Raw genomic sequence first — 23,026 nt, forward strand, 5'->3', positions numbered from 1 at the left:
TGTAATAACTGTTTGCTAATTGTAAAATCCTTATCCAGGATGAGGTTTGGGCAAACAATTTGTAGGGCTGTAATTACATTGTAAAAGTGTTTCGGTCTGAGTTGCGCTGAATTAAGCTCATAAAGGCCTAGTGGAGACGCTGAAAAAGGGTCTTTTGGTTTTTTTGGTTTTTTTTTTTTTGTTTGTTTGTTTGTTTTCTTTTTTTTTTTTTTTTTTTTTTTCATTGGGAGGGGAAGGAAAAGAGGATGGGAAGAGGAGGAAACGCGTCCCTGGGAGCTGGGTCACAGCCACCCCCTGCAAGGACCGCTGCGATGGGGAATCGTTACCGAGCGCTTTCCCCGGGGAAATCGCCAGAGAAATGAGCCCCACGCGCGTGGCTCGGGTGGGTGGGTGCGGGTCAGCGCATGAAAACGGGTCTTACCTGAGAGCTCCGCATTTCTCTCGCCGGGATAAAAAGCCGGTCCTAGCGGAAAAGGGGCGGGAGGGGGGATCGGAACGCGTTTCCCCGAAGTTTGAGACGTGGCGGCGGGGGCCGAGCCGCTCCCCGCCGCCCCCGGGGTCCGGCAGCAGCGGAGCAGCGTCCCGTGTGCCCCAGGGGATTTACCAGAGGAACTCCCCGTCACTTCCCCGTTCCCTCAGCAGCTCAGTCGGGACCGCTGTACCGGGGGCTCTCCGTCTCCCGCCCCGCTGCCCGGGCGGAAGATGCGGTAGTGTCGGGGCAGCTGTCCCCGCAAGCGCCCGCTCGGGGCTCGGCGCAGCCCGGCCCGCAGGTAGGGGAGGAAGGGGCACGGCGAGTTCTCCGTTCCCGGGCCGGCGGGGACCGGCGGGGCTGCGGGGAGGGATGGCTGTGCTTTTGAACGCAAGGGAGCGGACCCCCGCACCGGCGGATGGAGGCACCGGCGGATGGAGGCACCGGCGGGGGGAATCGCGCCACGCAGGACAGCGCACCGGCGGAGCTCGGCGGAAGAGATGGGGATAGGGATGGGAATAAGGATGGGGACGGCCGGGGACAGGGACGGGGACGGGGACAGGGATGGGGGGCGCCCCCCCCCCGCGCCGGTCCGAGCCCCGCTTCCCGCCCGGACCAATGGGGGCGCGGCGCGGGGCGGCGCGGCGCTGATTGGTCGGCGGCGGCGCGGCGGCGGCGGCCGGGGGCCGGGTGAGCTCACTCGGCCGGCGGCCGCGGGGGGAGCCGCCGGGGAGGGGGGGGGCGCCCGGCGAGGCGGGCGACGAAGCGAGGGGCGGGCGGCGGCGCGACCCCGGGGCGCTGCGCGGGCGCTGCGCGGGGCGGCGGTGCCGCCAGACAAAGGCGACGGGAGCGCCCCCGCGGCCGCCGGGGGGAGGCGGACGGGGCGTCCGCGCGCGCGCGGGGGGGCGCGGAGGGCAGGGCCGGGAGGGGGCGGTGTGTCCAAGCCGCGGCGCTGCGCGGGCGCGGGGCGGGCGGCGCGCCCCCCTGCGCCGGTGGCGGAGTTGCTGCCGCCCAGCGCATTGTGTAAGACGCGACCTGTTATGGCCACCACTACTTCCGGGTTCCCGCAGTCTGCTCCAGCCCGGCGCTGCGCTGCGCTCGGGCGGAGCGGCGGCGGCGGCGGCGGCGGCGGACGGACGGCAGCGCTCGGACCGCGGCGGCGGCGGCGGCGGCAGCGCCTCCCCCCGCCTCCCCCCCCCGCCATCCCGCCCCGCTGCCCTTCCTCCCGCGCCCGCCCCGCACGGCACCCGCGCCCGGCCCGCCTCCGCCAGCCTCGCCCGGCGGCCGCGCAGGGGCAGAGCGAGCCGGCGCCGGCGAGGAATTAGGAGCGATCCGAGGAGGAGCGAAAAAAAAAAGCCCCCCATCATCATCATCATCATCATCATAATAACCATAATAAAAGGAGAGCCGGCGCGTTAGAGAGCCTTTTTAATTTTTAATTTTTCCCCCTCCTTCTCCTCCTCCCTCGATTTAAATTTTTTTCTTTTTTGTAAATTTTTTTCTTCTGTTTTTTTCTTTTTTTTTTTTTTTTTTTTTTTTTTTTTTTTGGGTGAGCGCACTCGAAAATTAACATTTGCGGTGTCCTGCGCGGTGGGAGCACACGCAGCGGATCATCATCAGTCATTCACCACCTTGACAACCTCGCCTGTGATTGACAGCCGGAGTGGCAAAAAGCCATGAGACTTGGTAGTTGGGTTTGAGGGGCACTTTAAAAAAAAAAAAAAAGAGAAAAAAAAAAAACTGATTTGGGGAAAGGATATTTGCTTTCGCCCCGCTGCTGTCTTGGAAACGAGAGGGGGAGAGTAAGAGAGAGAGACAGGGAGAGAGGGAAGAAAGAAAGAAAAAAGAAGGAAGGAAGGAGGGAGAGTTGGTTTTTTTTCTTCTAATTTTTTTCTCCTTTTTTAATGCTGAGTTACCGTATCGCTTCGCTGAGATCCAGCAAGCTGAAGATTTTACTCGATTGCTTCCATTGCTGGAGACGCTAAGGGATTTTTGCCTTTTTTTGGGGGTGAGGGGGGGGAACTTCGTGTTTCTTTCTTTTCACACTGGCCTTAAAGAGGATATATTAGAAGTTGAAGTAGGAAGGGAGCAAGCAGGCCGATGGCGCAAAGGGTACGTATGATTAAAAAAAAATGGATTTCAAATGTGAAATAATACTGAAACGTGGCTGACAGAGACGCTGCGAAAAAAGTTTCTTTTCTTTTTTCTTTTTTTTTTTTTTTTCCTTCTTTTTGGAGTAGGGGCACAAAGCGGTGTCCTGCAGTGGTAGGATTTATCAGTTGTACTTGTAGGCTTAAAACCTATGTATATTGCTATTTTCTTGGTTCTTTTACTTACTCCCCATCCCGGAGCTCTCAGGGAAGAGGCAAGCTTTCTATACATTAATGACATGCAGGCATGTAAGTGAATATGTCCGAGCCTCTCTATTTGTTGGTTTTGTAGCTCTAGTCCTACCAATGTCTTTTTTAAAATCACCAGTGCTTGAAATATTTGAATGTGTGCATGTCTCTGAGCATTTTGCTGTGTTAGTGATGATATACCGCTTCATTTTCAGAAGATAAGTTCTGGCTGGGAGTAAGCACAACTTCTTTTTTTTTCCTTTTACCTGTTTTTTTACTCACACTTCTTTCTTTCCTTTTTTTTATTTTTTTTTTTTTAATATATTCTGTCCCAAAAGGTGCAGAGCAGTGGGCAAACTCCCCCCACTCTTTTAGAAAGAAAGTGACTTTAATTTGAATTGGAGGTTACAAACATTCACTGCCATGTGTATTGTTGTTTCTATTTTGGGTGCGATTCCCCCCTTTTTTTTTCTTTTTTTTTTTTTTTTCTTTTCTTCTAACTACCTCCTAAATTGGAGTTTTGAGAAAAAAAATAAATCAGCTGTAGTCGGGTGAACAGGGATTTGGGGAAGGAGAAAAGCTCTGGAAAGACGTTTTCTTGCCTAATTTGCCTGCCGCCGTCTGAGAGCTGGTTGGGAAAGAAAGTTCCTCTGCTGACAACTTGCCTTTTACTCTTTCTGTCCAAGCAAGTGTCAGGGATCTTTTAAAGTGTTTATTCACACCTTCGCTTTTAATAGATGAAAAGTGGCCGTTTCCCCCGCTGCCTGGGAACCGCGGTAGCTTTCGGTCCTTAATCTTTAACAAAGAAAACCCTTAAAAAAAAAAAAAAAAAAAAAAAGAAAGGCATTCCCAAAATCCCGAGAGCCCGGGCGAACGTTTCCAGCTTTTCGGCTTTAAAAGTCGTATTCGCGTGGAATTGCTGGGAATCCGCAAATCGCTCCTTCTCGTTTTTGGTTAGGTTTTGTTTTGTTTTGTTTACCGCTGCTGAAGTTTTTGCATCCTCGCTGGGCGAGGTACCTGACTTCTTATCAGCGGGAAAAAGTTTAGCGGAGGGAAATTTGGATTCCGAGAACCGCTTCCCTTCACGGGGTGGATGGGGGGGCGGGGGCTGGGGAACTTTGGGGATGGGGATTAGGGTGGGATTTTTTTCGCTTTCATTTATTTTATTATCAATATTAATATTGTTGTTGTTGTTATTTCTCCTCCGCCCCAGACTCGGAGGGCTTCGGGCCGGAGCAGCCCAGCCCCTGTGCTCCCGGCCCGGGGCGGCTTTCCCTGCCCGGGGCCGGCGCGACGGAGCCCGGGCGCGCTCGGGGGGGATCGCGGCTCATGCCCGGGGGGGCACAGGGGAGCGGAGCTGCTGCCCCCGCCTCCCCCTGACGCCTCTCTGCTCTCTCTGCCCCGCAGTACGACGAGCTGCCCCACTACGGCGGCATGGAGGGGGTGGGCATCCCCACCACCATGTACGGGGACCCCCACGGCGCCCGCCCCATGCAGCCCGTGCACCACCTGAACCACGGGCCGCCGCTGCACTCGCACCAGTACCCGCACGCCGCCCACGCCAACGCCATGCCCCCCGCCATGGGCGCCTCCGTCAACGACGCCCTCAAGAGAGATAAAGATGCCATCTACGGGTAGGTGCCGCGCAGGGCTCCGCGCAAGCTGCGCGGGATGGAGCGGGGCGCAGCGCGGGCAGGGCACGGCGGGATGGGGAGCGCTGCGCGGAAAAGGGCCGCGTTCCTAGTTTGTGAGTGCCTTGGGAGGCGGGGGAGAGGGTCGGGGTTCCCCCGGCACGGGGAGCCGCGTGGGCTCGGGGGAAAAGGGGCTTGCTGGAGGGGCGGCAGGCATCACCGCGGGAGGAGGAGGAGGAGGCGGAAAATAATATTCCCAGGGCACAACCTGCGCCCGTGGTAAATCTGTGCACGGAGTTCTGGAGCGGGGAGTTTGGAGAGCTTTGCCCAACTTTCCACCTTATTCGTCTTTCCTTGTGCTAAGAGAACTCAAGATCTGCTTCTCTCAAGAGTTTTTATTTTAAAATTTTCTTTTCATTTTCTTTTTTTTTTTTTTTTAAATCTTTTATCCGTCAGCGTTCAATGTTTCTCAATGTGGCAACTTGTAAAGCAGTTTCTAGGCCGTTGCGATGGGAGCTGGCGGGGTTATTACGCTGGGCACAGATGCTTTTAAAATGTATCTGCCCAGCTGGAGTTTGAAGCGAAGTTGAAGAGCCTTTAAAAATCACTCTCAGGACAGTGAGGAGAAGGGGGAGCAAAATAAAATTCATAGATTTCGGTTTCTGTATCGGTTTATCAGAAATCTGAAGGGTTGGTTAAAAGTCGGTGGTGTACGGTACCCAGAAGGGGGAAAAAATTGTGAAGCCCTGGGAGAAAAAAAAAATGAACTCCCTGTTATAAATATACATATACAAACGTGTGTGTGCGCCCACGCTTATTTATTTATTTAAATTATTAAACGGGCAGGGGAAGCAGATGCCCGCGCTGCCTTTCTCTCGGGGAGGCTTTCCAGGCTGGGATTGCCCAGGAGCACCTGGCTTCCCCCGCGGGTCGGGCCGGCGGCTGCGGAGCCCCGGGGGGCTGAGGGCCGCGCAGGCCGCAGGGAGCCGGCCCGGCTTGGCCAGTGGGCCGGAGGTCTGTTTCGTGGGTTTAAGGGCTTTTTCTTCTATTTTTTTTTTCATTTGGATGGGGATTCTTTCTTTTTATGCTTTTCTGTTGGTTTGGGTTTGTATTTTCCCCTTTCACTTCCAGCAAGTCCTCCAGTAGAAAACGGGAATTAAAAGCATAAGAGGCAGAAGTGTATGCCCAGGGATTTTAATTTTTTCTATTTTTTTTTTTTCCTAAAGACAAGGAAAGTTAATTCAAAATGGCTGCTGGAACCGGCTTAGGTTTTATTCTTGGCTTGTCCTAAGGTTGTATTAACAATATCTGCGGCCGGCCAGTGCCGAAAGGCCGGGGAGATGCCGGGCCGCCGGCCGGCTGGCTGTGGGAAGGGGCCGGGACGCTGCGGGAGGCGGCGGGGGGTGCCGGAGCCCCTCTGTGGGTGCCCCCTTCCCCATGCACGCTTCTGTGGGACTAACTATTGTTGTGTTTGGGGTTTTTTTTTGTTTCGTTATGATATTTTCCCCCCCTCTGTGTGTGTGACTATTGTATTTTCTTTCAGACACCCCCTGTTCCCTCTTTTAGCACTGATTTTTGAGAAATGTGAATTAGCTACATGCACACCCAGGGAGCCTGGGGTAGCGGGAGGCGATGTTTGCTCCTCTGAGTCTTTCAATGAAGACATAGCAGTGTTCGCCAAACAGGTCAGCAAAACCGGGTTGAAAACAGTAAAAGCAAAAAAAAAAAAGAGGGAAAAAAAATCGTATCGAGAAAAACAAGTCTCTGTTGAGATAAAGATGCGCGTTTCCCCCTCCCCCCTCTCTTACTGAAAGAGGCATAAAAACCAAAACAGAAAAATCCCCAAAACCCCAACCAAAACAAAACACGAGGAAAAAAAAAATCAGGAAATCTCGGCATTTACTACCCCCCCTTAAAAAATGGATAAAGTGGAGCACTCTGTGCCCAGCTGGGAGTTTCGCTGCGCGGCTCCCGGGCGCCGGGACGGGCTCTGCCGGGAAAGCTCCATAGGTATTTTTCAGTGTATTTGATTCACTTGCTCAAGTGTTTGGCTGATGTACTAAATCCAGCAGTCAGGGCTTTGCACGGAAGGTTACATAATGGACCCGACAGTGTAATGAAGCAAGAAATAATAACATCTGCTTTTTCTGCTTCCATATTTCAAATCATTTTTATTATTATTTTTCCCCCCTTTCTTACATTTAGATCCGAGCAGAGAAACCCCTCTTTTCCTCTAATCCTGAACTGGATAACTTGGTAAGAGTTAACACTTCTTCCTCTCCCCACCCCCACCCTCCCTTCCCTTCCCATTTATTTATTATTTTTTTAAACTTCTGTGTCATCTGGAGAGGTGGTTTAGTGGTGCTAAATTGAAAATTTCGCACGTGGATTTAAAAAAATTGTAATTGTTGCAATGATTACTTTTATATTTACAAGTAAACATAGTGTAGTAATTGTTTGGAAGAAAAAAATCCCATAAGGCTATACATAAAGGAAAACCCCATCCAAAGAGGAGCTGGCAGGCTTGATGGTGAGCTTGCCTCCCCAAGAGGAGCGGTGGATTTATCTCCACTCTAACCAGCCCCTCCACGCACCTTTTAAGCAGCTCGATGGGAAACAGAGAGGATTACAATGGCTGGAGATGCACCAGTGGCAAATTCACTGAAAATGAGGTCGTTTCTCTCTTTCTTTCCTTCCCCCATTAAGGATAAATATTTTGTCTCCACTGTAGGAGTCCTGCACCCGCTTTCACAAAGCGAGGAGCCAATGGTGGTGTTTAGAGGATTGTTTTTTTTTTTTTAAGAAATGTTTATGATCCGTATAATTCAGTTGCTTCATTGCAATTGGGATTTTTTTTTTTTGTTAACTCTAGGTCGCTTCTCGTTAAACAGCGCACAAAGCCACCGCTATTAAATTTTAGTGTTATTGCCATAAATCAAAACAACTTTTTATTTACTACTAGAGAAAAGTCAAGCTACAAAGTGTGGCCGAGGTGGCTGTGGGAAATATCCCCAAATCCAGGAATGAGATTAATGCTCATGTTGTTTGTGTCTTTGCAGATGATTCAAGCCATACAAGTATTAAGGTTTCATCTGCTGGAATTAGAGAAGGTAATTTTTGTCTCTCTCTCTCTCCCTCTCTTTCTGTCTACCTTCCCCCCCTCCTTTCTTCCTCCTGTGTTTCAGTACTGCTGAAGTTCAGGCTTCTGGTAAATTTGCATAAATGTCTTTCTTTCTGGTAATTAGTGTCAAGACCAATCTTGGCGTCCATTTCTCTTCGCAGTTTAATTACAATTTCAGCCTCTAAAACCGAGCTCTCGAACGCCCAGGCCTTGTGTTCATTGTAATACTTTGCTGGCTTTGTATAAATAGTTGCAGTTCTGTGATGCCGCAGATGAGACTCGAAATGGTTAGTTCAGTCAAGCCCCTGAAATTGTGATTAAAAAAAAAGAGATATTGTTTTTTTCTTGGTGATGGTGAGGAAGAGACTTCGGTTGCAGTTAGTTGGAAGGGGGGAATCTTTTTTAGTTTTTTTTAAGAGCCATCTGCAGGTCAGGCTCGGGGCGCACATTGTCCTGTAACATTTTGCAGAGACAAAGCAGAGTTGATAGTTCTGTCTGTCTCTTGTTCCTGGGAATATTGTACACCTCTGAGCAGAAGAAAGAGATTGCAGCCTGAACGCAGGACTTTTTTGTTGGCTGTTTTAGAAATCTTAGGAGGGAGAATGCTAATTTCTGAGCGGGCGGTGTCATCCGAGCTCACGTTAAATTGGAAGTGCGCTCTGGGTTTCCTGAGGATTTTTTACGTGTCATTGATAGCTGGCCTAGAAGAGAATTCCCTTTCTCCTAAAAATAAACATTTTGAGAGGTTTTTAAATAGTTGAAAAGTTTCTCGTGAGCCTCAGTCGCTTTATCTAACCGTAACTGTCAGGTTGTTCTCGCTCTACCAAAATGTGTTAAAATCTGCCCATTAATAAAGGCAGCTCAGGTACAAGTCTATCAGAGCAACTGGGGATTTCAGGGCATGGATGCCTATAATGTATTTCAGTGCAGTGCATGTGGATTTTTTTTTTTAATCCTTTTTTCTGTCCTCATACCCCTTTGGAAAGGGTTTATGATGAAATAACTGGATGAAATTAAATAGTTTACCTTAAATGTCACCCATGCAGGTCACCTCTCTAATGGCCACAGCTCCGGGAGCAGATGAATTTAACACGGGTGTTGAATATGTTGTAGCCTGTGAATCATCTTGTCACTGTCAATTTTCTGCGATATCTCTATTTTGTGAGAAAAGAAAGTTATTCCTAATTCTGGATGCGTCTAGAGGTCTCAGGGGGATAATTGCAGTGTGTTTCCCCTATTTAGGACTTTTGATGTCACAGGGGCGAAGGGGGGAGACTGGTTGCACTTGTCAATTTTACTTATGTATTCCTGATTATATTTTCTTCCTTTTTTTTCCCCCCCTCTCTTCTTTCTTTTTCTTTTTTCTTCTTTCTTTTTTTTATTTTTTAACCTCTGTCATAATGTAGGTACACGAATTATGTGACAATTTCTGCCACCGGTATATTAGCTGTTTGAAAGGAAAAATGCCTATCGATTTGGTCATAGACGATAGAGAGGGCGGATCAAAATCGGACAGTGAAGACATAACAAGATCAGCAAATCTAACGGATCAGGTATGATCTCGCCAATGTCGCACAACGCTAAAATTTGTATGCAGATCGCTTGCTGGGTCACTACGCCTCCTTTTATTATTTGCATATGATTGAGTCCCTTTTAGATAAATTTCCATCGAAATGAAAATTTTTGAATAATGTGGCTATTATTGCTTCATTAAGGCTTGCTCCCAGATTCGACCTGGCGAGATGAGCTTGTAAAAGCATCGCCTGCAAACTCGACCTGTTTCTTGTCGCTTTTAATTTCTGTCTTTATTTTATTTACCCTTTCCAATAATAGAAGTGGTATCTGTGAATCACTGGCTTCTTGGTAGCTTAGGGAAAGAAGGGCTGGAGTCGTTGACCAAAATAATAATAAAATCCGAGATAGGTGGTCCAGAGAAGACAGAGAGGGTTTGAAATCTAGCAAATACTGGCTATTTTCTTCCCGTCTCTACGGTTCATTAGTCCGTCTTGTCAGTTTTCCTTGGCCGAACGCTTTTAGACTTGAGTGAACATTGCTTTGTGCACGCCTGCCTGCTGCAAATGCGCCCATTTTATTTTACTTAATAGGAAAAAAAAAAGGAGAAAATAAAATGGGATTCAGGTTTTAAATTCTTTACCTTGATGTTTTAAGTTTTCAAGCCCTCTCTTTAAAGAATAAATGTAGTCAAAGCCAAGCCAGCAAAGCCTCGCGTGGCTGTGACGGTAGTCCAGGTTTTGTTTGGGATGGTTCAGACCTTTAATGTCGGCTGCAGCGGGGTGGGAAATGCGGGTGAGCTGACTGGGGAGAGCTGGCTGTCCCCTCTCCCATCCCTCCTCCTTCCACTGGGTGCAGACTGGGATCCTTGCCTTTTCATGAGAGCACTTGGGGCTAATGCAGAAGGTGTCCAGATCTAAATTAAGCTCCTGGGTGATGGTAGTGACTGAGATTTGGCTTTTACTCGAGTTGGGTGAAACGGTGGGGTTTTCGCGGTCCATTTGTTTGCTCTGAACCGAGGGGTAGCAGCGCTTTGCCTGTAAGAGAGGGGACCTCAAGCACATGCACAAAAAAGAAATCCCTGATGAAACCCCCCAAGTTATTTCTTCTTTTTGATCAGCTGCGTAAATATAGTGTTAGGAGTGATCTGCTCCTGGCTCTGGAGGTTTCCTTTTGTTCAAGCAAGGCGCAGCCAAGCAGACAGGAGTTTCCTCAGCTGCTTTGCTGTTATCACTGGCACTGTCAGCTGGGAGTTATTTTATAGATCACCGACATAAAGGTGCGTTGCATTGCAGTGTGGGCAGTATCTGAAATATTTTCTCCTATCTGCCAAAGGCTGTTGGTTTGTGACAGGGGAGGCAGGCTTGAAGGAAGGCATGAACTTTTAGAAAGGGGTTTATGTGCGCATAGGTAGGTTGTTTTGAAGGGATTTTTTTTCCCTACCCAGTTTTGCTGTACAGGGGAAAAGCTTGGCAGAGTGGGTGGAGGGTGGTGTGGCAGGGAGGTGCCCAGGGCTGGTGAGGATGCTCCAGGTAGCCGCCGGCCCCACGCAGCACCTTAGAGCGAGGGGAGCCCTTCAGCCAGGGTCTAGCTGAGGGAAGCTCGACTCGCTGATGTTGAATAAAAATTGTAATCCAACAAGTCTAACTAGAAAATGGGTTTCTAAAAGCTCTGGAGTGCTGGGTACATAAAGCTATTTGAGCAAATTACAAGAATTGCTCAGGGGCACGAATGAAATCAACACTTTAATTGCCTCCAAAATGAAGATTTATACCCCATTTTCCCAACGAATCATTATTTTATTAAAGTGAAAGCTAAAGAAATGGAGCTGCAGTTTTGGGGTTTTTGGGGGTCGCTGTGTTTCTCCGCCAGTCCGCGCCCCCCTTTTCGTTGCCCGGAGCGCGGACATTGCGCCGTGCCCTCTCCCGCTGCGCGGCCCGGCCGCGCTGGGCCGCGGGGCTCGGCGCCGGCGCGCCCGGCTGGTGCGAGCGCTGCCCCGGCTCCGCTCCGGGCGCGGGGCGCGCAGCCGCGCACACACCCGCCCGCTCCCGCGGAGCTGCGCGGGGAGCGGGGCTTTGCTTTCCGTGTTGAGGGGAAAAGGTGCAAAAGTGCGCTTTTCCGCCCTCCTCTGCCCCGGGCGATGGGGCGGCGGATCAAGCCCGGGGAGATCGGGCGGGCGGCGCGGGGGGGGGTTACCGGGGGATGCGCAGTCCCCCGCGCCCTCCGGTAAACTGCGGGGCCAAACCCGGCCCCGGCGCGGCCGGCACTATCGGGGCCCTAATGGTTCAATAATAAGGTGTTGAGTGCTGGTCGCCGGGGCGGCTAATTAGGATGTGGCTGCGCGGGGCGCGTTTATGGCTGCGCGGCCCTGGGATGCGCGGGCGCGCAGGGCCGGGCGGTGGGAGCGAGGGGCTGCTCCGGGCGTGGGGCCCCCGCCTGCCCACGCTCTGCTTGGGAGAGTAGTAAAAGAGTAAGTATGTAAAAGCTTTTATTATGGATTTAATTACATTTTCTTATATTGTGGTAGTAAAGGTTACAGTTAACAGGGTGTTTTTTTCTTTTAATTTATTGGTTTCCCCTTATTTATTCTTTCCCTAAAGGCCCCTCAAAGCCAGTGCCTTTAAGTCCCCCCAGTTAATAGAAAGCAATGACACTAATGCTAGATTTTGCAAAGTAAAGCCCTATAACACTAACCATTGTTCAGTGATTTAACCAGCTCAGTGGCACTAGGTCACTAAAATAGCATCCTTCTCCCACGGGCTCGACCCCACTGCCTGCCAGGGTGCGACCTGCAGAGTTGGTGTTTACCGTCACAGCTCCACAAGTACAAGGCAGGAGTCTGGGCTTTTTGCTGGGGAGAGCTGAACTCAAAATCATCCAGACCCCGGGACTTTAAAAAACCTAGCTGAAGAATTGCAGTCATCCTCAAAAGTTTCAAAATAAACCTTTTTTAATCATTAGCTTTTCAAACATTTGCATGTTTAAATTTTCAGTGTTTGTCAGAGCCCAGAAAGATTTAGAACACAGCTGTTCTGTGATGTGTCTGGGAAAACTCCCTCTGATTTAAAAAAAAAAAAAGCCCATAGACTGCCTATAGTCTGACAAGAGAAATTCAGTTTCGTAGGTAATCCTGAACTGTTATTGTGGGGCTGCTTTTTTGAAGCCACATTACCTTGGCACTCAGGTGTCTAGTCCAAACTGTAAAATTCTCCTACAAGAGCATGTCTACAAAAAAAGCCTTTAGAAAGTCCTTTAAAGAAAACATGGTACAAAGTACCCGCCACATTCAAGTAAAATGCATTAGCTGTGTAAGATAGATTTTATAGGGACAAAACAGTATTTTGCTTACTGAAAATAAACTTGTTGAGCCTGTCCACCAGAGCATTGCTTGACAAAAATTGCGATTTAATAATGCACAAGCCAATTACAGATGCAGAAACTTTTAAAGGCAAATCGTCGAAGAGCCAAATTCCTATAGGAGCTATGAGGGAAATGATCAAAAAATGAACATGAAATAAGACTTCCTGCAAGAAGGTCCATAATTCAACATTATTTGACTCCACTGTCAGGGAAATTGTTGAAGGATAGTAAACCGATACTGGAGTCTCAGTCATTTTTGTTACAGTCTTAAATGTTTGCAACTGTGACGTTTTAGATGGCCCTTCTTGGGCGATAATATATCACATATATACACACGTATATAATAAAGCAACACCTCTATTTATGTTGCAATAGATTTTATTTTAATGTGTGCAGTTGCAGAGTTGCTCTAACAAAAATGCAGATAGACAGCAGCTTTTTTTTTTAATGGAACAATTACCTAAAATTTGTTCTTTACAAAGAAAGAATCATAAAGTGGAATCCAATAAAAAACATAGCTGAAAGTGGTAGAGTTGTTCAGGGCATCGACCGGTTACGACTAGACTAAACTTTCCAAATTCTCAAATATATTAGCTATACCTTGTAGCCAATACAACAATCGTGCCTTAGGGAAAAAATTACTGAGAAATACTATTTTACTTTGGGACTTCTTCACAGGTACTTTCAAACCATATATGGTTTTAAAGACGAGAGCTAAAAATATTGCTGCCTTTAGGGTATGTGCTCCCATATTGGAGGAACAGGCATCAAAATAATCGATGTGGTGCAGAGGGTGCAAGGTAGAATTCATTTCTGCATAATAAAAGAGTTACAGCAAAGTATGACTGAGGATGACCAATACATTACATTTAAAAGACTTGAAATTTAATTTTCTTCCTCTGACTTTGTCACTTTGAGACAGTGAGTCCTTTTTTTGTTTGTTTTTGTGTAATTTTTATTATGTTTTGCTGTGATATTTAGAAGTTGTTACCATGCCCCAGTTAGGCAGGCTATTTACGTGAAGATGGGATACGTTAATTTCTGTTCCAGACATGTTTTCATCTGATACACCCTGGCTGAAATTGTATTAGCAAAATAAGATTTTCTTTGCTCTCCGTTTCTTTGAGTAAATACATTGTTGTGTAGACATAAGATTGAATATATTTTCTTTAGTTTATTATTTCACTTCATGAATCCTTGGTGTTCTTTTTTATTTTTTAATCATTCAAGAACCCAAAAGGGGCCATCCTTACAGCTGGGTGCCTTCCTTGCATGCTCAGGCAAAATTTCCATGTAAAGTTTTCCAAACTGAAGTTATGTCTTATTGTAAAGGATAGTTTAATTCCTGGATTTTTGGGGAATTCTTCTCAACATCAGAGCTGGCAGAGCTGAGTTTAAACCCCAGTTAACCTCAGAACTGATCCTAAACATTTGCGCGTGTATCCCAAGGCATTCCTGTAAGCCAGAGCTTGCCGTGGCTGCATTAGGGACCCTGGATTGTTATTTTGGGGCAACTTGGAGGCTTGAAAGTTATGAAAAAATGAGTTTTACCTTAAGTTTAACCTTTATGGCTGAGGATTTGAGTTTTTCTATGGCTGCTAGTCCGCAGGTAACAATAAAGGTAATGGGCTCTGCATGCGGAAGGGTTACTGCAGCCCCGCGTGGGTAATGTTAGACCTTAAAAAATCAGATTATATTGCTCTCAATCAAAATGAGTAAGTGTACATTGTGCTGATAAATACTACTTCAAAAAGCGCTAAAAATCCGGCACAGCTTCTTTAAATTAGGGAATCTTTCTTTTGTTTTGTTTCGCATTTCTGCATTTGGGGTTTTTGGTCATGAGAACACGCAGTTACGATCTATCTTGTGTAATCTAAACAAGTTTAAGGAAATAGAAAGGAGAGTTGTTTCTGTTCAGGAACGTCTTTGAAGGTTTCTGGAATTGTTTCCTGGTGAGGGTTGTGTGAGAGAAGGAGAGACTGGGGTGCGCTGCAGTGTCACCTCACGTCCTTGGTATACCACCTTCTCCACATGCTCTGTTTCTCGGAGCAGGCTTTGACTTACATGGCAAATTGGGAATAATTAGTGGTTATATTTTTATTTTTTTCCTGCAGCTGCAGCAGTATTTGGAGAGGGGGGTAGCTCTAAAAGAGCACACTTTTTGTGTTTGGCCTTCTTTGAGCATATTTACAGCACTGGTTTAATGTCTCCGTGTCTAACCCACCGCTGATACTCTGTGATGCGTTTGAAATACAGCTTCTCTGCAGTTGCTTCAGCTCTTCTTTGGCCTGCTTAGTGTGGTTGCCTTTTCACTTTCACTTATTTTTGCCCTTTGAGATGTAACCTGTAGTGTAGGTGAGAGCAGAATCCCATCAGGCCAGTGTCCTCAGGATTCCTTTTTTTAAATTTAGATGAGATCCCTGGAAAGCTTCAGTCCCTCAGCAGTGGTGGTGGGGGCTTGGTCTCTGTTAGTGAGAGGGCTGCTGGCACAGGGAAGCCCCATTGCCCCTGAGAGCTCAGCTCCTTGAGTTGCCTCGCTGGTTGCTGCTGTCGTGGGTTAATTTATTTATTTTTGATAAATACATATCCAAGACGTAAAGAGCGACGCGGAAATTTCAGGCTCGTGTGAGTCATTGTGCGTACGAAAGCAATAGCGCAGGCAGCAAGTGGTTTGTGGGGTTATTATGTTTTGGAAAAGGGAATCTGAGATTTCTTGTAGGTGTCTGGGGAAATGTTGAAAATTTAAATGTTGGTGAGGTGAATTTTAAAAAAAAAAAAGTGAGTTTGCCCTATAGGCAAAGGCTCTGTTTGCAATTTAAAAAACAAAAGAGATTTAAGGGTTATAATACAGAGACTGCCATTTTCTTATGAACTTGCAGGGCATAGAGAAGGTAGGATGGATTTTTGCCCAAATTTGGCCTCTTGTATTGGCAAGAGGATGGACTCTTGAAAGTTATGGCCACTTATTATTTTGCAAATGGCTTTTATTTTGCAAGCATCTTTAAGTCCAGGCCATTGAAGAAATGTTTCCTCCCTGCCCACGTCAGAGGTTATCCATAAGTTTTGGGGATCAATAAAGGGATAACTGTGAAAGGCAATGGCTCATAACACATGGGGAGTGGGATGAGTTGATCTAATGTTCCCTGCCTGGCCTCAAAACTCGATGAATCTCTGGGTTTGTCCACACAAGGACACTCAGGAGAGGTAAGACAAATTGATTGGGTGTAAAATTAAAGTGCATTAGTTAAAGTGCATTGGACTATTGTGTGGATGCTCTCATTCAGAAGTAAAGTGGCCTTAGTTCACTTTAGCCTAATCCCCTTTGGAGTAGGCCACTTTTCTTTTGAATGAGAACATCCACATTAACTTTTAGTTAATTCGTCTTTCCCGAGCGCCCTGTCGGCCTCGTGCCCGACGCTCTGGAGAGGTTGGGCCGGCCGGGCGCTGGCTCCCCACGAGCTTTAGGTAAGCTTTTCATTAGGCATGTTTCGTCTCCACAGCAGCACTTAACCGCTGGCGCCTGTCACTGCCCCGGCCGGGGCTCCGCACCCTCCTCTCCTCCTGCGCCTGCAGCTCGAGAGCCATGTTGTCATTAACGCTGCCTGGGAAAGAAACTGGAAAGTTCTGTGGTGGCAGGGATTTGGGATTTGGGGAAGGATCTGGCTGAGGTGGTGGGGACAAGGGCTTGGCCATGCTGTGAGGCAGGGGGAGGGTGATTTGGGTGTTGTGTTTCCCAGGTGAATTTGGCATGAGGCTGACATGCTCCTTACATAGATCGTTTCTTCCCTCTCCAGTGATAAGTCATTTTTTAAAGACAGTGAAGAAATCTAGATTAACTTTTTTCGGCTGATATTTCCAATAAGAAAGCCAAGATTGAATATTAGCCTGTGGGTTAGCTAGTTTACTTGGTGGAAAAAAATAAGGTAAGATAGTTTTGGAGCTGTTTTATATTCTTGCTTGAAGTTCACTGAGCCTGAGTTTCTGTTAGATATATTTTCAGGTGTCTTCTAGAGCTTATAAGTAACCTATTTATTTACTTTTTACTGACTCGGCCATGTGTGCCTACGCTGTGGCATGTCACACGCTTGCCATTGCCCCTTTCATTCATAATAAAATTTACAAGGCTTCTTGCTTTAGTAAGCAATTTGCTATTGGAGCCTTTCCTAGAAATACAGAATTCTATTTCACCAAAGTATTGTGTTTCCTCTTCAATCAGTACTGAGGTGAGCCGTTTTCTCAAGGACTCTCCAGGCATCTATATGATATTCCCACTTGGGCAGATGATCTCCAAAATTGCATTACCTAGTTCTTCATCCTGAAGAGCCATTGCAGTAAATTAAAATTCTCTTATTAGCATCACTGGACTTTGAATTTGGTCAGTTATTTTTGTTGTTTGCAGCTTGGCTTTCTTTTTCTTGTGATTTTTTTTTGTTTTTGGTTATTTTAATGCAAAGCAAATATGCACCCAGACCTTCTTTGCTTAAGTAAACTGGTCAACAATAAGAAAGGTAATTCTTTATTTGCTTAAAAGAACTGCCTGTTTTTACTTCAGAAGTACTGACCCAGAGTAAAGCAACAGCTGATGCCATCACAGGCAGTGTACTGTATTCAAACAGCTGTACAAAATGCAAAGCTGCAGTATTAATCCTGCCATTCACAGTTTATTTAAGTTTTTCAAGCTTCTCTCATATGGGCAGGGCATCAATGCCTAATTATGCCTCCATTAGGGTTACTGGGCTCTTAATACAGAAAATTATTGTATTTAAACTTTGGAAAGCTGCATCGATGTAATGTAAGAGTCTTGCAGCTGGCATACATTCAGGGAAGGCAGTCTTTACCTTGTAATTTTCTTTTCACTCATTTGGCCTTTAGGTTTTGGTCTAGTTTTGTTGCTGAGGTCAGACCATTGCTGGTGTTTTTAACGCTGGCTTTAAATAGCTCCATTTAAGTCTGTGTAGCTCTTGGGAGAAGGGAGGGTTAGAGCAGATTTAAACCCCATGGCTTTGTTGGGGTGCAGGGCTACAAGTGTCTGTGCAAATAGAAATGGTAGAACCTATTGTCTCATGGGTGTTTTGGCCTGCACAGCACTTGGGCCAGCTCTGTCAGTGCAAACAGGGTTTGATTTGTGCACAATAAATTCTTGGCCCCTGGTAGGGCTCGTGGTACCTGTTGCATTAGGGTGGGGTGTGCAGGGAAGCCCCTGGCCTCAGCTGGGATGTCACCTGCTTGCTGGTGCTCAGCAGCAACCTGAGGCATATGCTGGAGGTCAGTGGCTGCTTGCTGATATTTGGATTTATCTGGTGGGCTAAGTATTAACCATGGCCAACTCCTTGCTCGAAGCCTTGGGAGGACACAAATACTGCAGACTCAGTAAGCGACACTTTGGTTTTAGGCTTGAGCCAGTACAGGGCACTCTTCTTCTTGGGTTGCAGTCATAGACGTACTTTGGTTCCTGAGCTTTTACACTTGCACCTGCATCACGGAGTTACCTTGCATAGGTAGAGTTGGCCAAATTGTTGGTGAGGGAAATGTCCCGGTGGCTTGCGATTTATGCCTTTTCTCTTGTGTGCTGTAGTGCAGAGTTACAGGGGAGTAGTGTCACTGCTGTGTTGTGGTGATGGGTACAGCCATGTCACCAGGAGATAATTTGAAGTCACAGCTTCGCTCCCCCCTTTGCTCATGTTCACACAGGCATTTTGGGCAGCATTTGACATGGACAGGGGTTCCCTAGCTGAGTGGCACCGCTAGGCATCACTGTGACAGGAGGGTGACAGGGAGAGAAGACTTTCAAACATGTGTGAGTCGGTGGCAGGCAGCTTCCTGTCATTTCCCGATATTTGCACGGATGCTTGGGATGAGATTCTCATGTGCACTGGTGGCAGCTTAGGCACTATGCTTGAGCTGTTCCCTCCTTTACCCCTCTCTGCCTGGAGGATTTTGCAGCTGTGTTACCCCTGGAGGCTCCTGGCCCTCCTCCCTGTTGTGCAACCAGTTTTACTGGCGTGCCTTCGACCTACTGTGGGAGCGTCGTTGTGCTTTCCCCATGTCCGTGAGGCCCGTGGCAGTGTTTCGTGGCACAGCTATGTAGAAAAAGCAGGGTATGTACAGATGTGTCCTGCTACATTAATCTAACTCCTGTGAGGGATCTTTTTTTCATGACTGTTTTCTGTAAAGCCAGAGTGATGGTATGCACATGACTAGTATGTGCAGGGAGGATTAATTTTGTTCTTAAACACACATGTGCACGTCAAGCCGACGTTTGGCCCTCAGTGGCAAGTGTTTGAGGGATCCTTTGGATGAGAAGTGATATAGCAATGCTGGAGGGGCAGAGATGGGGAATGCTGTTCTACTGACAGTGTGAGGCAGGAGGGGAGATGCGAATTCTCTTCTCAGGTCTGTCACTGAGGTTCTGGAGCGAGACGATTAGGTGCTTGTGAGCCACGATTTTCTACTTCTGCTTTTCCCTTATCAGGTAGGGTTGATATCTTAATTTATATGTCATCTAGTGATAGCAAGGTATATATAGAAGATATTTAAGAATGAGCTGTGATATGTTATAGTAATTATATCACTCTGTGGATAATTTGAAGAACATGCTGCCAAGAAAGCAAAATGTTTCTGTTCGGTGTTATAGGAAAGCACTATGCTGAATTGGAAGGCTGATGGTAAACTTTGCTTTTGATGGCTTTATGCTTTGGTTTTAGCCTCTTCTGCTATTTTCCACTAATTAGCACTTTAAAAAAGTATTTAAAGGAAGGGGATAAACTGAAGCTGTGGATGGAATAGGTAGCAGTGCTGCTGGTGGTCTGCAGAAAGAGCAGAGCTGTGGGGTTGGCTGGAAACATTTGTGAGGAAGTGGCCAGTCCCGAGGTCTTGCCTGTCCCAAGGTCTGCCTGGCCTGAGGCATGGATCCATGTGGGGCCATGCCATGAGCCTCATGCTGCTACAGGCACCACTGGGTACTCCCAAAGCTCCCTGGGAGGTGCAGTGGGACCACACAGACCTCTCAGCCCAACATTTTTGTGTGACTCTGGCAGCTAGCTGTGCTTCCAAGCCGCCCCTCAATGAGCGGGTGGAGGCGTCAGGGAGCCACGGCCGCCTCAGCCTGGCAAACCACCCCTGGAGCTCACGGCCTGTGGCTCCCGCAGTGGGCTCGGTGTGTTTTGTGGCCACTGGCTCGCTGGCATGTGGCTCGCAGAGCCGGGCTGCGCGGCCGCTTCTTCCGCGCTGCAGATCTGGCTTGTTGTGAAATGGGAGAAAGTGGAGGAGCTGCTCTGCGCACGGGTTTGGCCATGAGCGTTGGAAAATGTGAATCACGGGGATTCCAGTTTTAAGCCTTCTGGAGATAACGGGCAGCACGTACTGGAGTGCGTGACTTGCAGAGGGCCTTAAAAAACAAGGCGGTGCCCTCAAGATTAAGCAAACACTTTATAATCAAGAACACATTTTATACCCAACACAGGCTTTGCAGGTATCACATCCATCCAGACAGAAAGGTGTAGCTGGAGCAAAGCTAATTATACTGCAATGTAATTTTGGTGTTGAACAACAATGCAAGGCGAGCGGGCTCTTGAATCCTGCGAACAATGTGCCGTAATCAAAATACGCTGACTCTGAATGGCGTCTGTTGTCAGTTAGCTAAAAAAACCATTTGATATTTGTGACACAAGCTCAGGGGTTTTGCTTGCGATGGAGCTGGAATGAAGCATGGCTGTTGCAGAGCAAGGACTGTGCTTGTGCCTTGCCTCCCTAAGAAGCCCCACTTGGGCTGATGGGATGTTGGAAATCAGAGCCTGCATTTAAGTAATGCAAAAAAATTTGCAGCGGGTGCTCCATTGGGTAATTTTTGTCTACCCAAAAGGTATCATCCCTAAAAATCTGAAAGGGGAACGCTTAGAGATGTAGCTTTTGCTATAAGTAAACCTTTGCTGAGTCGAGATATTCAGGGTGAAAAGCACATCTTTCTGCAGCACTGATTCCCGCTGAGGCTGCCTGCTGAGACCCTGGTGGGACAGAAGGGACAGGGTGGGAAAAGCTGAGGTTGAGGTCTCCCTCCTGCCTTAGTCTGTCTGGGTAGGCCAGTTCTGGGACCTCAGCCAGTCATCTGACAGCCTCTGCTGTCACAAGTCTCACTTGTACCTGAGCATCTGGCAGATCCCCTTCTAAATTACTTTTAACGCATAAACGGAGTAAAGGGAAGGGATGGCAGGCTCTCATTTTTAGGCTAAATGGTGAGACACTTTTCCTGTTTACACCTTTGGAGGAATCACTACATGAAATATTGAACAGGAAACTCTTATTTGTCTCTGAAGACCTTCTTCCTGGTCTAGAAAGATGTGGAAAATTCTCCAGTCTTATTTAATATAGCAGGAGCCAAGGAGGACTAACACACCTCGAGGACTTGCACACCAGGTTTCTGGATATAGCGGTATTGTTTGGGGCTAACTTTGTGCATGTTTCTGCCTGATATGTAAACTTAAATAAAATATCTATGTGGAGCAGTGATTTTTATGTCCTGACTGCAAAATTGTGTTTCCTTGTGTCAGAAAAGGGCCAGGGATTAATTCTATCTAGTGATATGTCTCTTATCAAAGGGAGGAGACAGGTTTACAATGCGAAGTTGCTCTAAATAGAAAGTACTAGTCAATGTTTGTTGTATGGGAGACAAAAACCCTGCATCACCACCAGCTGGCTCAGTTAACCTGGCTGGGCAGGCAGTGTTCACTGTTGAGCTTGGGATTAAAAAAAAAAAGAGCAATGTTAAGGTCCACTGTGACTGAGGCTGTTGCTGTTTAGGTGTCCGTCATTGTACCACGTGCAGCAACCCCTGGTGCAAGAAGCAAACCCTGAAGTCTATATGTCTAAAAGCTGTTTGCTTTTGTTATTGCCAGAAGCTTTCCTGGGTGCTTTTAGAGCCCTTTCTCAAAGAAAAGTCCATCTGCCCATGCTGTCCCCCCGGGAAGACCTTGGAGATGACTTCCCAAGTGCAGAAGGTTTGCTTTCAGCATAGGCAGAAGGTGTTGGAGCTGTGCCTCTGACAGAATGCAGCCCAGGCTAGGGGGGGCTCTGCATAGCTGTGAACACGTGCAGTGCTGTGTGCACACTAACATGCAGAAATGGGTTTTTTTAAAGTCTTGCCCCTGCAGAGTTGACAGGGCTTTGGTGCCTTCTGGAAGAGAAGAGCTGTGGTTTTTCTCCTTCCTCTTTGTCTTTATGTCCCGCCCAGTCTTGATGATCTCCATTTCATTCTCCTTTATTTTTTGTGGTTTATGTTTGCTGCTTCTAATTATTCTTTTTCCTTTGGAGTGCACTATCACCCTGTCCTTTTGCGCTTGCGTTTTCCATTCATCCTGTTTAGGACTACCAGGCCCTTTCCTTTCCTCTCCCTGCCGTGGTCTCTTTTCCTCCATGCTTTCAGGGTAAGGAAAGAGTCAGAAGGCTGTGCTGTGTTAGAGATGCCTCCCTGGGTACACAGTTGGTGTCGTGCTCCCCACACCTGGGTAGGGTCAGCGCTAAGGCACGACAGCAGAGCTAATGGAGAGCACTGGTGTTTTTGGGTGGATCGTGGTTTGATGACCTTTGACAGTGTGCAGTATTAGTTGTGCCTCTGGTCCCTTCAGGTAAAGTCCTGGCCTTGTGAAATCAGTGGCAAAAGTCCTGTTTATTTCCAGTTTTCTATCCTCTCTGGTATTGATGTTGATACCCACTCTCATTCCTTTTATTGATTTGTCTCCCATGTTGCATGCATAAAGACAGCTTATATCTTATTTTTCCTATGCAGCTGCGAAGAGTTAGAGAAGAGTCTTACTCTCGCTTGCAATAAGGGGAAACTAAAGATAGAAAGCTTATGACTTTTCTGGGGCTAGGAAGGGAATCCAGGTCAGGGCTGAGACTTCCATGCAGAGTTTTTTCTGCTTTTCAGTTCGCCAGGCCTTGCCTCCTTTAATGCTGCAAAGGTTTCCATCTGTGCACAAGTCACCCTCGCTGTTCTGCTTAGTTGCAGGCGGAGTTATCACCTGCCTGTCATTTCAACAACCTTCTTTCTCTAGAAATTTCCCTTATTTCTCTTGGAAGACTGTTTTTCCATCTGAACCCAATCTTTGTGCCTTTGCTGTTCTTCTATTAAAAATAACTCACCTTTGAATCAAAGCTGCGTGAAGCAGATTATGCAAGAGTTGTTGGCATTAAAAAGCATCTACTTTTTAGCATTTGAAGTTTCTACGTTTACAGTTTATTCTGACCCCCTTGATTTTGGTCGTATTGGGTATGGTGTCCCCAGTTGGTTTTGGCAGGCTAGGAGGTGGGATTGCTGTCAGCCTTGGTTAGTTCCACTAGGAGATGTGCAGGTGGCAAAGCAATAAGTGGGTACTCTCAGAAACTGAAGTTAGTCATGAGTCTGGATTTCATGGTCCCCAAAATCCCAAACTGGTCTAGTGGCAGGTGACGTTGCCCATGGCAAGGGGTTAGAACTAAATGATCTTTAAGGTCCCTTCCAGTCCAAACCGTTCCCTAATTCTGTGTTTGTATCAACAATAGTGTAGAGTCTAGGAAATATATGCATTATATTTTCTGTATTATAAGTGTATTTTTAATC

General features: G+C 47.3%; 1 protein-coding gene across 1 annotated transcript in view; it reads left to right on the top strand.

Annotated features, from left to right (window-relative positions):
• Window positions 1–2,233: 2,233 nt before the first annotated feature.
• The window catches only part of MEIS1 (Meis homeobox 1), a 106,613-nt gene continuing 85,820 nt past the window's right edge, over window positions 2,234–23,026 (top strand). The window contains exons 1-6 of the mRNA XM_058801575.1: window positions 2,234–2,581; window positions 4,216–4,442; window positions 5,983–6,124; window positions 6,645–6,695; window positions 7,499–7,549; window positions 8,967–9,113. Coding sequence (XP_058657558.1) covers window positions 2,570–2,581; window positions 4,216–4,442; window positions 5,983–6,124; window positions 6,645–6,695; window positions 7,499–7,549; window positions 8,967–9,113 — 630 coding nt within the window. The 5' untranslated portion in view covers window positions 2,234–2,569. The remainder of the gene's footprint in view (window positions 2,582–4,215; window positions 4,443–5,982; window positions 6,125–6,644; window positions 6,696–7,498; window positions 7,550–8,966; window positions 9,114–23,026) is intronic.

The sequence above is a fragment of the Ammospiza caudacuta genome, chromosome 3, assembly GCF_027887145.1.
Source record: "Ammospiza caudacuta isolate bAmmCau1 chromosome 3, bAmmCau1.pri, whole genome shotgun sequence".
Classification (NCBI taxonomy): Eukaryota; Metazoa; Chordata; class Aves; order Passeriformes; family Passerellidae; genus Ammospiza; species Ammospiza caudacuta.